We start from the raw sequence: 18642 nt of genomic DNA, 5'->3' as shown, positions 1-18642 counted from the left end.
TTCATGCAGTGGTCTGAAATAGTGCAGTAGTTATAGATAACCTGATAGAGCTTCCTAGCAGAATCTCTGTTCATAAAATAAGCTATAAGCAGTTGCTAAGAAGAACAGAAGGGGTTAGCATTCAGCATAGCAGAATCATAGAATCATTAAGGTTGGAAAAGACCCTTAAGATCGTTGAGTCCAACCGTTAACCTATCACTGCCAAGTCCATCACTAAACCATGTCCTCATGCACCACATCTACCCGTCTTTTAAATACCTCTAGGGATGGAGGCTCAACCACTTCCCTGGGCAGCCTGTTCCAATGCCTGACTACCCTTTCGGTGAAGAAGTTTTTCCCAATATCCAACCTAAACCTCCCCTGGCGCAGCTTGAGGCCGTTTCCTCTCATCCTATTGCTTGTTACTAGGGAGAAGAGACCGACCCCCACCTCACTACAACCTCCTTTCAGGTAGTTGTAGAGAGCAATAAGGTCTCCCCTCAGCCTCCTCTTCTCCAGGCTAAACAACCCCAGCTCACTTAGCCGCTCCTCATGAGACTTGTGCTCCAGACCCTTCACCAACTTCGTTGCCCTTCTTTGGACACGCTCCAGCACCTCGATGTCCTTCTTGTAGCCAGGGGCCCAAAACTGAACACAGTACTAGAGGTGCGGCCTCACCAGTGCTGAGTACAGGGGCACTATGAGCTCCCTGATCCTGCTGGCCACACTATTCCTGATACAAGCCAGGATGCCATTGGCCCTCTTGGCCACCTGGGCACACTGCTGGCTCATGTTCAGGCAGCTGTCGACCACCACCCCCAGGTCCTTTTCTGCCAGGCAGCTCTCCAGCCACTCCTCCCCAAGCCCGTAGCATTGCCTGGGGTTGTTGTGACCCAAGTGCAGGACCCGGCAGTTAGCCTTGTTGAATCTCATTCAGTTGGCCCCGGCCCACTGTAGGGGCCAACTGTATGAGATGCAGGAGAGGGAAATTTTATTCAATAGACAATTTAAATCACAATAGGCAAAAAAAAATCCTTATTTTCAGGATCCTAGAACAGAAAACACGTGTAAGCACATGCATCCTGAAACAAACCCAAAGCATTTTTTTGAATAAATATCTATTTTATGAAAACATGATGCTGTAGTTAAATATAAATGTGGAGGAAGGAATGGAAGGAAAATGGAAATATGAAGGAATTGTCTCTTGCTAGTGGGAAATGAGGTAAAAAGTCAAAGATGAAAGAGTAGTCCTGTAAGGAAATGCTACTTAATCCAATGTATTAGGGGTACATATATTCAACATTTTCTATTCAGTTTATTCATTAATAAGTTAGATGATAAAATAAAGATAACGCTTACTAAATTTGAAGTGGGCATCAGACAGCAAGAGGAGAGGAATAATACAAAAATCTCCTGAAATCTAAAGGTCAACTAGAAGATTTTACACTTTGAAAGGAGTAGTCAATTCAACAAACAAGGAACAACTGCTTAGTTACCTGTTCTTCAGAGGGCTCTGTTGTTTACAACATATCACCAGGTGAACATGATTCAGTAATGATATTCTTGTTGAGAAATGCTAATATTCTAGCTGCATGTATAAAGAGGTACGGCCTGCAAAGTACAAAAAATAATCTTTTACTTCCACCCAACACTAGTAAAGCCAAAGCATGAAGTTTTGGATACTGGTATTCAAGAAAAAATTATTAAAGTGTTCAGAGGATAACAGTGAACATCATTACAGATCAGAAAATATGACCTGTGAGAGAAGATGTAAAGAACCATCTTTATTTAGAAATTAGAAATTGCCTTAAGATCCATAAAATGTTGTCACAAAGGGAAAGAAAAGAATCAGTTCTCTGTTGCCAGGGTGGGTAAGTCAAAAAAGAAATGAGCTTAAACTTCAGCAGGAAAGAGTCACGTTAGACATGAGAGAAAAATTCCTGGCGTAAAGAAGTTCTGGAATAATTTATGTAAACTGTTCCTAAGTTTTTGATAACAAGTTCACAGCATCCTTTGCAAGCAAAATTTATTAGCAAGAACACAAGAATAATTGGAGATAAACTCCAAAGGTTTCCAGAGGTCCTTTCTATAATTTTGTCATAAAAGTGATAGGCTAAAACTATTTCTAGATTTCTAGGTCACAAATAGGTCTATAAGAACATGACCTTTGGAGTGTATGAGGGTGAAGAGTAAGGGCAGATTACAATGCAACATTGCAGCATTATGTGACAGCAAACATAGTCATTATTGCTGCTGTTGTCTCTATTTGAAGTATATCGTTTACAGAAAGTATTCATCCAACTTGCACTGGCTAGATGCTAAATATTAACAACGGATGCCATAAATGTTTTACATTGGTTTCATTTATTTTTGGCATAGTCAATTTAGGATATTGTATTACAAGCACAAGGAATTCCCGTGGAAAGAGAGAGGAAAGTAACTCCAGTGCGACATGGAAAATTTGAGAAGGATGTCCATGTTTTGTGTCTGTTTCTCCATTCCCTTCCCTTCATGCACTACAGATCCTCGTTCAGCTGTGGAAACAAAAACTGCATACTGTCTCAGCTCAAGCAGCATAAGTTATGAAAATGAACCTCCGTTTTCATGATTTTGTTCTGAGATGCATATGACCATCGTGACTAAACTAGACCTGCATTGTAGTACACCACCATTTTATCAAGGCTACCTAGTAATGAGGCATGTAACAGAACAGAAGAGGACTTTTCTGTCTCAGGGGCGGGTTTGCAAGGTGGCACTTGAAGAACCAAAATGTATTTTTACAGCATCGCATTTCAGAATGTGACATTTTATATGACAGCAGGACTTAGTGAAGAGTTCATCTTTTCTTTCTGGTAACTCTCCATCTGAAGTCATAACCTTGCATATCATACTGTATTTGATTTTGGAAGTGGTTGTATTACAATAGATTTCTATGATCTGTCTAGTTACGTAGGTAACATTCATCACATGGCATCTGAGACGTTAAGTAGAAAATAAACAGCAGGAATACATTATTATTTTTTTCAAGATAGCACCTTGAATGATTTCAGAGGAAGTTTTGCTTAAGACCACAAAATAAATCCCCGAAAATGTTTTTAAAGGTTAGTGGAATATTAGTTTCCGTAAGAATAGAAGGCTTTTATTAAAAATAGTCTGAGACCCTCTAAAGGACAATATTTATGCTGAACTTTAAACATATGTTTGAGTTAAGTGACTTATAATAAGGCATTTGTTTAAATAGTGTGTTGTGCTTTCTAAATAAGGGCCCTGTTCTAAACTAGTAAAGCTTCTCCTTTTACCTGACTGTGCATAGTAGAAAAGTATAAAGCAAAAGAAACTGTGGATGGGAGGAGGAAAATATTATAAATGAAGTCTTTTTGAAGTTTTTTAAGGTTTTTAATAGTGCCTTAATTTCAATTGAAGAGTTTAAAAGCTGCAGATAAGTGATAAACTACAGGAAAAGCATTTTAAAATAAAGTGAAAGCAGCAGCAGCAGTTGGAAGCATAAAAATAGCCTAGTTCTAGCATTAGCGCTGTATTAGCTATGTAGTTTAGCAGCAATACTAATGTTGTTTCTGCTTCGAAGCTGCAGCATTACTAGTGATTTAGAGATTTCTGCTCAGAATCCAAAGCCAAACATTTTTCTCCTATATTGTTCATTTTGTTGCCCTCATTTTCACATTCACCGCTCTAAATTGAAACATTTCTTTTATTAGATTTTGTTTTGCTTTTCAGGCAACTGGGCTGTGATAATAAATTAGTTTGAATTGGAAGTATGCTTTCAATTTGACTGTGAATTATTTCAATATCCCTGACACTGATCAGGTAGCAGTTGTTGGACTGCTGCCTATTAGACATGTTCCAAGAATCAGCCAAGCCTGACCTTCCTTAAGAAACATTTTCACACAAACAACAGGTAGCTTTGTGGTCCCAGAGTATACTATTATGTAAATACAGCTTTCTGACAGTAAATAGTTTTTTTTGCAGCACACAGACCGTAGCCTCCGCCTTGAAGACGATGTGGAGGCAGATTTCATTTCGTTTTTCCATTACGTGTACAGAGATTTCAGTGTAAGCTTACATTGACATATTAGATCCGAATGTTTTTGCCCTCTTCATTTTCAGTCTTCTATTTTGACCTGCTTTGTTTGCTTGGGTTTTTTTGTTCAATTTCCCTGCTTCACTGAACCCCTTTCTTCAGGTAGTAAGAAGGGAGCACAGGGTTTAAGTTACTAGATGATTTGGGGATTTTGCATTGACACAAGGTATCAAGAGGTACGGTCTGGTCACCTAAGCTCAGTCACAAACTTCTCATCTAGTTCATTTGCTTTTTCATTCATCTAGTGGGCATTTGCTTTTCCTACAGTCATCCTGACATTGATGCCTGTATGCCAGTGTGTAGAAGAGTGTCACTCAGCCACTCAGTAATCAAGGATTGGGAGCAGATGAATGGACTATGAGCATGAGGAACACTGAGCAGTTCTGTGAGCTCCTCTGCATTAGCCCTATGCACAGACACTTAATGAATGGACTCTAGCAGCATTATTGACATTTGTTCAGCTAGTTAGTCACATGTTCTTCAACATTTTCTTTTAGGTCAGCAACACATTTGAAGCTTTAAAATTTACACTGTTCTACCCTTTTTATTTCTCAAAGACAGTAAGGAGTTCCGGATCATAGGATTCATTTAAACAAACTAACAAACCCCCAAAGTGAAGTAAGCTAAAAGAACAGCATTACGGTACATTAGGATTAAATGTATTTCATTAGATATTATGCTTGTTGTCTTTGTCCATGATGTACTCAACCCTGTTTAGCAGATCAGCATGCATGCTGGAAAGACAGGGAGTGGTTGAGAGGCAAGGATATTATTATTAATACAATCAAACAAATGTTTGGAAAGTTAAAATGTCAGCAGCTCTACCACAAAGCATATCCCTTTCTGATACTAGCAGATGCTGCAGTAGTAGGATTCCTTGTTTGCTTTAAATTTTTTGTTTATGTGTCTAAATGATCCTAAGGAAAAAAAAAAAAGATCTGGCTAAGATCTTAAAATTCCTGCTAAAAAGGCAAATGTCCAATGTCTCTGAAGTCTGCTCTAGAGCTTGTTAGGCTGCTTTAGTTGCTGAGGATAGATTTTTTTTTTTTTTTTTTTTAAATAGTTGCCTAATTAAAATCTCATTTTAGTGAACAATTTTATTGCTGTACCTATGAGAATCATGAATTGGAACTGCATTTAGTATGTGACTTCAATTTCTCAATGAGTCCCTCCAAATGAAGAATCAGATATGAGCTTTTGTTAATAGTTTGGCTGAAAAGAGATTTTAAAAAGAGATAGAATCAAGCAAGAGAGAGAAGTTAGTTATACTATTGCCTAGAAATGGAAATTGAGACTGGTGGTGGTGGTAGCTTTGTTGTTTCCTTAGGAGAGGCAAAAATAGTGGTGTTTTTCTCCTGTGGATCAAGAAGCCTACAAACAGCCAAATAAGACCATTTTCTCCCATGCCAGCTGACTATGAACTAACTGGGTTTGAGTTAGTGCTTGACTAATCTCATTAGAGATGTTTGCTCCTTTTTTCAGGATTTCTGAGATCTCAATGGAAGTTGCTGAAGGCAGCACCGTGTCTGGGATGACTCCTCAGGCTTACTTGATTGAGAAATGTGACTGCCCGTTTGGTTATTCTGGTTTGTCTTGTGAGGTACGGTACTAACCTGACTTCCAGTAAAAGTCTTTATACCGTTTTCGGTCCGTTCATTAGTAAGGTGTGATGAGTAATTAGAGTGTGAATTCATTTAACTGGCAACATCTCTCCCTCAATTTAATTGCTTACATTCTTTCTCTCTCAGGTATCTCTCTCACAAGGAATTTAAGCACTTTTTTTTGCTTTAGGCAAATATGCCACTGAAACCATGGCAATGACTCAAATACTTAGAATACAGGAAAGTGAGCTTTACTGGGTCAGCATCTCTGAAGCTGAATTGTGTGACTGATGCTGACTGATCAAGGCTTTTTGGACAGGAAAGGGTATAATACTATTGTAATGTACTGTGTACAACAGATGATTGTACTATGTTATCATGTTATGGTGAGGCCATAATACACAACAGAATTACGATATCATATCTTCCAAAAGGCTGAACTATATGCATCATTTTATCATGACCAAGATTCACAGAATCTGTGGAGAAAAACACAGGAAACCTCTATGTCAAATTTAAAAAAGCCCAATTGATTCTATAAATTATTGACAGTTGTAAGTAAACTACAAATTAACATTTGAAATAGTGAATAATTAAAGCTTTCATACTACTTATTCCTGAAAAGTTTAAGATCTGTCAGTTGAATGAAATTCACCAAATAAACTATAAAAACAAATTTGAAAACAAAAAAGTTAAAAGAATGTTATTAAAATCATAGCACCAAGCACTCTAAACAGAGCCATGCAGAATTTTAAAATTCTATTCTGTAAAGGCTTTCCAGATTTTTGTTTGCCTTGTTTCACATTTAAATTCCCATATAAAGTTTTAATAGCTATATGATTGATTGAAATATTTTGGTTTGAAAAAAAGCTAAACAGCATTTCAATTGTGATTTCTTAAATGTTTGTATTATGATGAATAACTTATATAACAAAAAATTTAAAAAGACAAGTCATTTCAAAAGCAAAACTTGAAGTAATGCATTCTGAACAGTTATTTAAAAAGGCAGTTAATAGTTGAGAACCTGTAGGTTCCTCACATTGATCTTCCCTCTTGAAACTGTTCCAATAGCATGCCTTTGTGGACCAACACTAACAGAATGAAAGTTGTCCATTTTGCTTTCATTTTACATGCTTGACTTCTCAAAATAGCACTGCAAATGCATTAAAAATGTAGATGAGAACCATTCTGTAGCATGTCTGTGCTTCATGAAAGAAGCTTCATGTTTTCAAGAAAGAAGATGTTTTCAAAGCTTTAGGAAATGTCTACCTACACATGTTCAACCTGTCAGTTTTCTGAATGCTTATAATTTATCCAAATGGATCTATGAAAATACACTGAAAAGGGCCACTGAGTTCTGGCAAATATCTTTCCATTTTACTCCCCCACAATTATTCTTCTTCCAGTGCTGGTATAGGACTCCCATAAGAAGATCTTGCTCAGTCCATACACAAAAACTTGCCTCATCAAATTTCAGTACCCCTTATATAAGCAATGGTGCTGCTTGTAAAAAGGAGCAGAAATTCTGGAACATGGTCCAAATAGTGTATTTTGCTTTATTCTTAGAAGCAGACGAATCACTGTGCCTTAAAATAAAATAAAATAGATCTGATACTAATCAAAACTTTTGTCCCAAACCGTTGAAGTTTGGTAACTTTCTAACTCATTGAACACTGAGAGAAAAGTGTTGGTCCACTAAGTGAGCTTGGTGGTCCTTATACATATTCTACGTTCTTTTTTTTGCTTATCTAAATATTTTCATGCTGAAGGTTGCATGTTTAAAAAAATAGCCAAGTTTTATAGAAAATCAACTGACTTGTATGCTTTTGTAAAATGTATCTTATGATAGGTACCAGAGAAAGTGTTTAAGATGTAATACTTTGACTGCAGAATAGAAGTTAGTGGTTTTGACTGTATGTGCTCTTGATGATGAGACTGGCAGTCTTTCTGTGTGCAAACCAGCATGTTTTTATTATTAAGCAGGACTAGCAATTCCAAACACCTTTGTTGCAATTGCTAGGTGGAGGTAGCAGGGAACAACACCTCAAATATTCTGCAAATCCCTCAGACGTCCTGACTAAGTGGGATCTTGTAAAGGGTTCACCCAAGCTAGCAGTTGCAGAAAATTGGGAGCGAGTAAATGAAGGAAAAGATGCCTTGTTATCTGTAAGAACTCTGCTCCCTTCAGATGTTGTACGGGATTGTGTTACGCAGCAAATGAGGCGACAGGAGCAGTGAGTTCCTGGGAAATGTGTGCAAGGAAGTGAATGAAGTCATTTTCTTTGCACACTATTTCGGTAAGAGCATACACCTGAATGTGTGTAAATACACATATGAGAAATTAATGGGCTCCAGCATTTGCTCAGGAGTACAGATTTTTTTAAAAATTACTGTAACAAATTGCATTTTCAAAGGAAAATGTATGGTAATGTAATTAGAAATTTATTTTAATTCACACCCACCAGGGGCTGGAATAAATGTCTCAGTTGCAACCTTCGTACTTTGTACTTAATTGTGCAATCTTCACATGCTCATAACTTAGTTTATTTTTAGTGTGCTCAGTGAAGGTTATGGTGTGTTCTGTGAAGGTTTATTTAATTTCAGCAGGAGAAAAAAAGCATCTGATACTCAGGCATTTTTTAAGCAAATGCTAACAGGGTATATGTATCTATTTCATGATTTATCCTGTAATTGCATTGTGAGGACTATGTGCACAGCAGTTTTTACTAGAAGTGACATTTATATATCTTTTTTTCCTTCTTCCTTTTTTTTTTTTTTTTTTTTTTTTAAAATCCAGTAGCAGGCTGAAAAAGCAGTGGTAAGAGTTTCCCGAATGGTTACTTCTGAAAAACTTAAAAACTAGTAATGAAAAATGCAGTCTGCTTCATCTTTTGTCTGTGTCCCGTGTCATCTCAGAAATGCTTAGGTCAAAACAGATGAGTGTCAATAGCATATCAGAAAAAACAGTTAGAGATTAGATTTGTTTGAGGATGTACCATATATTTATACCCCAATGCTAAAGTTACTCAGAACTTGTAAAGCTGTGCTTTATACCATTTTATGTTTGGACAAGGACTCTTCTGGGGATGGAGAGGGAGGAAAAAATTAGGAAATCGTAGTAAGAAAAAAAAATTACTTTCATTTGAGATTATTTATCTAAATTGGAATTCTTCACAAACCGTGAAAAAGCAGATAGACTGTTTCTATGCTTCAGGGATCTTAATGTAGTCTAAGTCAAAATAAGAGTGGAAAAGCAGAAGTAAGTTAGATTACTTCCTTTGTGATTCTAAAGAAAATAATTGTGTTTATGCCTTTTCCATAACTTAGACTCCTGCCGGTTTTGGCAATGATTATAAAACTGTCAAAGTGGTGCCATATGAATAGAATCTAGCACGTCAGCTAGTGCTTGACTGAAGAATCCTGCTTTTGATCATGAAAAGTTACTTACTCTAGATTCTCTTTTGTTTTATTTTGCATCCATTTTATTGCTGTGTGGAAAATGTACTATTCACTTCTTTCCAAAAAGCAGAAATTGTGGTCAACGATAGGAAGTGACCTCATCAGACAGCCTTCGTAGGCTCCTAGCACCACTAGGTGGTGGGATTTATACATGGGACAAGTGACTTGTCCGTATGCACTTACCCTGAATGGTCTGAACTATCAAAATAGTCCTGTTTGTATTTTTATGCTGCCATAGCTGTGTGCTTTCTGAGGGCTATGTACACACTTTCACACATTTGCATAATAAGCCTGAAATAAAAATCAAGTGCTTGATTTGCATGTGTCAGCTTTGCTAGTAATTTTTGGGTTGCTCTCAGAATATTATTGCCAAGCTAGGAGACTTAGTGATAGATAAATTTGATTTGGGACTAATAATCCCAAGACATGTAAAACCTTTAATATTTTGAATTCTTTACTTTTATGGTCTTTAAATTATATAGCTATAAATAATGCAGCCATGCAACCAGTTTTTTTATTATTATCATTCAGCTTTTGCTTGTTATCCATCAGGCAATATGTAGGCAGATATTAGCTTGTCAAACCTGAAAACCTCACCAAGGACGAAGGAAACAGAATCATCGTGCTTGCTCTCCACAGTCCATGCAAAAAATTTATTTCGAAAACAAACCTTATTCTTAAGAAATGAAACGAATGATGCTTGATGCACAGTGAGAACAGTGAGGTGTTCTGCGCCTGAATGAAAGGTCTCTCAAGCTGTAATATGAAAAGCCTGGTGCCAGTGGAGTGCTCCAGGGATTTTTCAGCAATGTTTCCAATTAGGGCTGGCTCTTGTTATCTGTAAAGTACTGTATATTGTTTGTACCACAGCTGGAAGCCTGTCAGGTTCTTTTCACAGCTTGTGAAAACTGGTGATTGGGAAGATGAGCTTGCAGTGCTTCCCATACCTAGTCCACTCTGTAATGATCTGTTTTCTTCTGCATCTTTTTTATTGCAGTCATGCTCTCCAGGATTTTATAGGCTTCCCTCTTCACCTGCAGGAAGGACACCTGCTCAGTCCTTAGGCGCCTGTGTTGTATGTCAGTGTCACGGACACAGTACTATGTGTGACCCTGAAACATCAATTTGTCAGGTATTATATTTCTGAACTTAGGCACTAGGTTAATCTTAATGTAAAATTCATAAGTTGTGTAACTGATCTAAAAAAATAGAGGACAATATTTTAATCCAATTTTGCTTAGATAGCTTAAGTGTCAAATTTAAAGGGGGGTCAAAAAAGCAAACCATCTACCTTTTAAAGTTTTCCATTCTAATTTTCTAGAGCTCAGATTATGCAGTGCTTTATTGCCACTGAATTACTATTTGTGTAAAAAGAAAAACTAAATATCTGCAAACTAAAGAGGCAATGTACCATGTGTCATGCAATAAACACAACGCGGCTCCTATAGGTAATAATACATGTGACCTGATACAGTAAGATTGAATTTTAATTTATTATTTCTCCTGCTTCAACAGCTGGAACAAAAGAGGGAAGGAAGGATGAATGGGATAAGAAATTCCATAGGATACATCTGGCTAACTACAGGCCTCCATTCTTTCTCCTTGTAAACCCATATATAACTCAGCAGGCATTTGATAGATGCTTAAAGCAAGCAGTCCCACTGCGAATCATATCAGAGAGAGAGAAATTATGAATTGAAATAAGTTTGAATCCCTGAGGCTGGGAACAAAATGTTGTCTGCTTTCTTGTAATTATCAAATACGGCTTTCATTCTGTCTCCTTCTTCTGCAGAATTGTCAGCACAATACTGCTGGTCACCACTGTGAGAGATGTGCACTGGGATTTTACGGCATTGTCCAAGGCTCTCCGTATGACTGTCAGCCTTGTGCTTGTCCCCTATCCATTTCTAGTAACAAGTAAGTAAGCAAACTCATGATGCAGAATTACCTTTCCAGCAAGCAAGAACTTTGTTTTGGGCTCACTGTGTCCTTTTTCAGATGGCTACAGGAGAACTGCATCATGTGAGCCATAGTAAAATGTTTTCTATCTACTTTTGCTAATTGATCTTCCTTTAAAAGTTGGAAATTGCTCCCTTGCTAATTTGTGATGAATAAATTAATAAGTGCTAGAAAATGCAATACTCAACAGATAATGAATGTGTGTTATAAAGGTATTCTCACAAATGAAGCTAGAGCAGAACTCAAGTACAACATAGCCACAAGGGAGCTTTAAAAAGTCTTATGCTCATATATTATGTTGGTATAAATGTGTTACAGTGCCTTTCTTGCTCCACTGTGGAATTTATTGATTCCTTATTTAATGTTACATGAGTTTTAGGCAATTTGTGAAAGATAGAATAATTTAAAAGCAATATAGTTATTGCAGCATAAATTTTATTGCTTGCTTTATGCTAATGAGTGTTGCCACAATGTCTCCACATGAGTTCCCAACAGATGATACTTTAGCACTTGAGATTTGTTTGTTGTTTTGCTGAGAAGCTCTTAATGATATCTGGAATCATACCGTAGAGCTGCTCTGAAAAGGTTTGTGTTTCATGATTGTTCTCTTGAAAGGTTGGAAGTGTTCCTTAAAACCATTTTTCTGTGCTTTGTCTGACCTTCAGGATGTTTTAGTGAGTATTTCAGCCAGTATATCTGAGAGGTTGTTTGGGTTTTTTTCTTCATTTTATCATTTTGGGGTGGTCTGAGGCTTATTTCGAAGGAGGGAATCCCTTTCTCAAACATCAGTAGCTAAACACATCATGAGGTTTCACCCACAGCAAGTGTTTTTAAGACTTCCAAACCTCATAAATACTAAACTGAGAACAACAAAAACAATTATGAGAGGCTTAAAGAAATACCCTGTATCTCAGAAAGTTATAATGTGATCTTAACTGCAAGTTTTTCTGAGTTGTACCCTTTTTCATGAACGTTTGGTTACGACCTGATTGTGTGTTCTACCTACTAGTATCAAGAAACGACATTCAAGTTGCAAAGAACAAGATCAACCAAGCTTCTCAGCTTTGCACATCAGCAAATACCCTGGAAAAAACTTTTTCTGTTACTAACTGGCTGTAGTAAGCACTGAAAATATTATTCGATCCTGTTTTTTTTCTGGGGCTTAAGAAACTTTGATTGCCCAGAAATACAGGTGTCGGATCAAAAAATGAGCAGGACTCTTCACCTGGGTGGTTATGGCACCCCGCTACAAGAATTTAGACTTATTCCCCGCACTGTGCTCCAGAAATCACTTCGTATCTTATCTAAAAGCTAACATAAAACGCAGGAAGTGGGTGTCACTGAAGTGCTCTACAGCTGAGAACTGTGTGGGCTCCAGGTAGTACCTGTGTCCTGGGTGCCCACTCAAATTGCTGAGCTGCCTGAGGAAGGGATACCTCATGCAGCCATACGGCCTGCATGGCTGCAGGTGTTGTCAGACTTTCATGTCATGCTCACATAAAAGTGATCATGAGGCTTTTTTATTCAAAAGCCTTCATAAGAGAGAAGTGAATAACACCTAGTTTGAAATTGGTAAATACACTTAATCATGAGGTAGTCATCCAATTTCTTAGTGCTGTTGAGACAGGAGTCAGATCTGAGCATGTCCAGAAACAGAACTGCTTGGGTTTTATAGAGCATAACTCAGATGTCTCCAGACGTCACGGATGGGATTTCTACTTCTGTTAGCTGTAGTCATCAACAATTTTGCTACCTGTATAGTAAATGCAGGAACAGACAACTATACATCTCACCTATGTTAAAACTGAAGGAAACCGCCATTGGAGAGAGGGTAGGGGAGGAGATGTTTCAAATGTATGTATATACCTGTCTGTGCACCTCCATTTTCCCCTGCTGATAGAGGATGCCTGAACAGTTGGCTTAGACTACATGCCTAGCTTTAGGCCTAGGTGGGATAGATCCATTCCATAAAGCTACAGAATTAGGTGGAAAATGAGAGTATCACACCTTAGAGATGCGTGTGTTGTGCAGCTCAGTGAAAGCTCTTCTGTTAAAGGAAAAAATCTAACTACCTAAGCTAACACCTGCTAATGAACTACCTCATTAGCTTGTTATGTCATGACTGACGTGATAATATTTGTGAATTAGTATAGTGCAATTATTTTTATTTATGAAATTTTACAAAACTCCACTAAGGTTTTAAATACTGTTTTTATACTCCTGTACAATCAGCAGTCAGCTTAAAACATGATGAGCTGAAAAAAACCAAAGAACAGAGAGAATGAGTTATTCCTGGGGGTGTGGATCTATTTTTATAGAGTTGAAAATGTGTTGGATAATGAGCAATAGATCAATTTGGGGGGTTTTTTTGGTTTGGGTTTTTTTTTTTTTAAAGGTGTAATTTTATATACTCATTCAAGCACTATTGATTTAATGCATTATAAGCAAGTTAGAGTAGGATGCTGACTGTACCGTACCAAGAAGGAGCTCTGGGCTCCCCACTAGTCACCTCTGTGCTTTTCTGGTTCTTCCACGAAGAGCTGAAACAGTTTTACAGTATTGCACTATTTTAATATTTAGTTGTGTTTCTTTTCCCCTGCCTACCTTTTTTTTTTTTTTTTTTTTATTTTTTTTAAACTATCTGTGCAGGCACTTAATGGACTAATATTCCAGCAACATGCTACTTTGCACAGTTCCCATAGGTACATGCTGCAGTCACTAGTTATTCGTCTATGTCATGGCTTAGTAAAAATAATCTAGTGTCTTCTATGATTAAAATACAACACCTTCCTCGTCATGAATAAGGTAGTTTTTATTTTTATTTTTATTTTTTTCCCCTGTAGGCCAGTCTTTTCAGTATGTCCTTGAGAAGATCATCTGATGCTGCCTTTTTGGAAGATTCCACATGGCTATGACTTTGGTTCCTTTCTCCCTCTTTATGTCTTACCTTTGCGTAAACTCTTCCTGGCTTATCTCCTTTTATTCAAACTAAAATTAAATCAGACTGGAAAGGCTGGATGTTAGCTCCGTTTCTTAATCTTTTGTTTCACATCCTTCCCATTACTATCTTTTTCTTGATCACTGTGAGTGACAGAACCATTCAATCACACAAGTCTACAGCATGGGTGTTGTTGACTCCATCCCCTCTGATACGACCCTTGCTGATTCTGCCCTTCCAGTATTTGTCTGAATTGTGCCAGTACCACAGCAAGGCATTCATAAAATTCTTCATAGAAAGGAGCGATCTCCCACAGGTGTTTATAAACAGATAAGAAATTGCTGCCATTTACATTAAGAGTAGAGCTTACCATGGGTCCTTCTGCACAGCGGACTAGAATGAAATGATGCAATAGAGTGGAAAAAGTTTTTTATTTGCTTTTGTTTTAGTTTTAGCCCTTCTTGTGTTGCGGAAGGACCTAGTGATTACCGGTGTACTGCATGCCCACCTGGATATGAAGGCCAGTACTGTGAAAGGTAGGATGAATGAAAAAAGAAGAAAGAGGGACAGTGAAAGGCAGGCGAGACATGGAGGAAAGCAATGTCCTTCAATACTATAAACATATATTTACTAATGTTTAAATACATGCCTTCAGATAAGTTATTTCCTCTTTATATGTTGTTAAAACTCAGCCATAATAGGCAATTTTTATGTACACCCACTGTAAATTGATAATCGGTGTTATTTATATCACAGATATTGTCCTAGTTTTACTTTCTGATTTGTGTTTTGGTTTTTGGTTTTTTTTTTTTTTTTTCCCCTGGGCCTCTGAAGTTAAATCAAAAACGATGAAATTTATCTAAAATTAGATACCATGCTTGTAGTGTGTCTTGATGTCACTCATACCCTATGTTCTAATGACTCACGGGCACTGATTGTGAAAGGCACTTACATATAAATATATTAATGACCAAATTGCAAATTAATAACTTAAACAGCAGCTGTTGTCCCATCCATAGCAACACTGTGGGATTAAGATGATCAAAATTAGCAAGTGTCTACTATGAGATTTCACTTCTAAAGCAAAACACAAGTGGCTAGTGGGGAAAAAAAGGTCTATAGACCAAACATTGCTAACGTAGAAACTTTTTTGTCATGGTATAATAGAAGTTTAACTGAAAACTGTTAGGGGTGTGGAATCACTTTTGCATACTCCTTCCATCCAGACTGTTCCATGTCCTCGTTAAAAGTTATTATCAGTTTGTTGGACAGTTTGCAAAATTTTTGCCTCTACAAATGCATACTGAGTCATAAAGCACTGAAGATTTTTTTTTTTTTTAATGGTTCATGAATGAATGTTCATATACATTTTGTTTCCAATCTTGCCAAGTATTCATTGTAGCACACTATGCATCTCAGTTGGCCAAACCTGGTTTTGTATTTGCAATGTCTAGATGTTCTTCTGGCTACACGGGAAACCCACAAACTCCAGGAGGCTCCTGCCAGGAATGTGAGTGTGATCGATACGGTTCCCTGCCTGTCCCCTGTGACCCTGTCACTGGACAGTGCACTTGCAAGCCTGGATTCACAGGGTGGAAGTGTGTTGGCTGTGAACACCGGCATGCGCGTGATGGCATGAAATGCATTTGTACGTATACTAATGTAATTTTGGAGAATTTTTGATTGTTTGTCATATTTCAGAAATTCAACCCTGCTTGTGCATCAGTCAGTTGTGTGGGTTTCTTTGAAAATAGTTTCCAGGTTTATTACTAATTTGGTATTCTGGTCCATTTTTTTCATAAGCCTTGAGATGTTAGGAAAAATCTCAATACTTTTTAAGATGCTCACTGAAAATTGACAGCAAAGCTTTGAAGGGTTTCTTTCTGTGGGTTTTTGAAGTCTGTAGTTTTGCTAAAGGTTGTCACTGCTGTTGTGACAATATTTGCTCCTAGTGAATTTTTTAGTGTTGTCCTAAATGTTTAACCAGCAATTGCTATGCTCTATGTCATCATATGTGTTGCGCAGTCAACCAGCAAGTTTTTACCAAGTTTTACTTGGTCATGTTGGTTCAACCACCACCCATTGGAATTGAAAAGACATAAGGAATGACCGTACAATATATCTAGGAACAAAGAACTTCCTTTGTTTGAAAAAATGTAGTTGTAGGTAATATAAAACATAGTGTGATTAATGTGTCCAATGTTAGCATGTTATAGTTAATATTTAGGAAAGTGAAAACTGATTTTGAATATTTAGCAAAGAATAACCATCTGAATAATGAATTTTTGGCAAATTCTATAAAAGGTCACCACACAGCATGACATGAAAGCTAAATAATGCATATTTAAATTCAATTAGAGAGATATTTTAGCCATAATATTGTAAGTATCATTGTTTAAATATATCCCTTATCATAAGGATTCTAAAGATTTTGGAGTGAAAATTTGCAGTGAAAAGACAGAAAAAAATCCGGAGGAGCATGCATGTTCATTAAAATGATCTATTTCTGATATAGCTGAAAACCTGTTTTACCAGGTTCTTACTGTTTTTTTCATAACGTGTCATTTTTCAGTTGCTTAGTGCATGCCACTTTTCAGTGCTGTGTTATAACAGTTATATTTTAGAAAGCTACAGGTAGAATGGAAAGAGAATGTATTTTTTAAAAGCCACTGTACAAAGGGGAAGAATTTGTTTACTGCTAAATAAAAATGGAAAGATAATTACAGGTGAATGGCACAGACAGAATTCACTTCCCATCATATTCTTAGAACAGAATAATGTTGTTTTCTCTAGGATACCATTAGGGAATGGGAAATAATATCCAAAAAGTAGTTTTGTTTTGTTTTGTTTTGTTTTTTTAAATAAGTAATACAAGAGTCTGAATGGTCTACTACACACCATAAAAATTCTAAATTTTTTGCATTAGTATGGTTAATAACTGGATTATTTCCCCAGCTAAAGTGACCATCTAGATCATCGTGTACAGATACTCGTAATACTCTGCTGATGAAGACTTCCTTGTAATTTTTGGTCTCAAGTAATCCACTTCTTGGGCTCACTTTCCCTTCTGTTTTGAAACAGTCAGTAGCCAATAAGAAAATAATTAATGATTGCAAACTAATTTTAATAATGCTGCCAACATCCTTGTATACTGTCGTATATGACAAAAGTTCTCCCAAATCTTCTCTAATGCTCTAATCTCCCAAATCTTCTCTAATGCTTACAGATTTCTATTTTTATTTGTAACTACATGTAAAAGTACATGAATGTACTTTTGAATCTACATGATTGATGCTCTCTTATGCATCGCTCATTTTTACTGTAATAAATATATTTCAATGTTTATTCTGCTGAAAGTCATCAGCTGGCAATTGCTGACTGGCCTATAATCACTACAGTATTGAAGACGTATATTTTTTGTTTTCTTAGTCAAACCCCACAGTTCCAATCCAGAATACGGCTGAGTGTGATGAACAGGAGCAGCCTTTCTTCAGTTCATCTGTACCCAGCATGCTCAGGCAGACCGAGATCATTAGTATTTCCTTGATTCATATTTTACACATACATACCAGAAATATGTAAACAAGCCAAAGCATGTATTGCTCCCTCCTCATCCTTCCCAAAGAGCTTTGGCCTTAGCAAGCTGAAGTGGAAAGAAGGAGCTACAAGGGGGTTTGGATCAAGCCTGTAGCAATCGTGCGTTTTCTTAGATTAGTCATTCTCTTGTGTATTTTTTTTTTTTTTTATATCTTGTGACATTCTACTTCAGTTCAGTTGTATAGTTTGTAGTACATAAAATGAAGAACCTTAGATCGCAATGTTTTTGGAACATTGACTGTGCTTGCTACTGTGCAGTGTTTAGGGAAAAAAAACTATCCTAGTGAGAACTTCAAGGCATTATTGTTAAACGTATGGCAAGTCAGAACTCACCTTCTGAATGCTTTCAGGGCACCAGTCATAACTACAACGGGGACTTCAAAAAAATTTGGACTCAATATTTTGAGCTCTGTTGCAACACAAACTGCAAAACCTTTCCTCAGATGTATGCTCCTGTCACAAGTGTTCCTTGGGGTCAAGCAAATACCTAAATGTAAAGCAGTCAATGCGGTTCTGCTGTACAAGATTAACAGGGAACAGGAAGCAATCATGACATAGAGAGATCAAGCAGGTATTTCATTGTTAGGAATTTTTCTTTAACTCAATCTCATGGCGGGGGGGGGGGGGGGGGAAAGGACCTTTAGCCATGCTGTGGTCAACAAACTTACATCTTTACAAATTTAGACCTTCAACATTGGTAGAAGGAGACAATTATATAATCAGATTCCTTTAATACCAGGTCACGGACACTTAAATATTGTACTCTAAGTAGACTGCTGCTTGCAATGAGAGGGAGTTTTTCCCAGCTGCCACTCAGTTCTGCACCCAGGAGAACAAGGAAGCTCCTAGCCACTGGTCCTGACAGAATCAAGGTTTTCTCTCTAAAATAGGGAGTAGCTCCATGATCTCAGCCCTCCCAAATCCAGAACTAAGCAGAGATGCTGTCTTTGTCAGAGGCAAATTGTGAAGAATCTGTGAAAAGAAGCATCTCCTACCTCCTACACAGTCCT

At 37.2% G+C, this 18642-nt stretch overlaps 1 protein-coding gene across 1 annotated transcript in view; it reads left to right on the top strand.

The window, feature by feature from the left end:
* The window catches only part of LAMA2 (laminin subunit alpha 2), a 375020-nt gene that overhangs the window by 260845 nt on the left and 95533 nt on the right, over positions 1-18642 (top strand). The window contains exons 28-32 of the mRNA XM_082305530.1: positions 5561-5678; positions 10136-10270; positions 10931-11055; positions 14485-14571; positions 15490-15683. Coding sequence (XP_082161656.1) covers positions 5561-5678; positions 10136-10270; positions 10931-11055; positions 14485-14571; positions 15490-15683 — 659 coding nt within the window. The remainder of the gene's footprint in view (positions 1-5560; positions 5679-10135; positions 10271-10930; positions 11056-14484; positions 14572-15489; positions 15684-18642) is intronic.

Source organism: Platalea leucorodia, assembly GCF_965183815.1.
Source record: "Platalea leucorodia genome assembly, chromosome: 3".
Taxonomy (NCBI): domain Eukaryota; kingdom Metazoa; phylum Chordata; class Aves; order Pelecaniformes; family Threskiornithidae; genus Platalea; species Platalea leucorodia.
The sequence above is the reverse complement of the archived record's forward strand: the minus strand, read 5'-3'. Positions and strand labels throughout refer to the sequence as shown.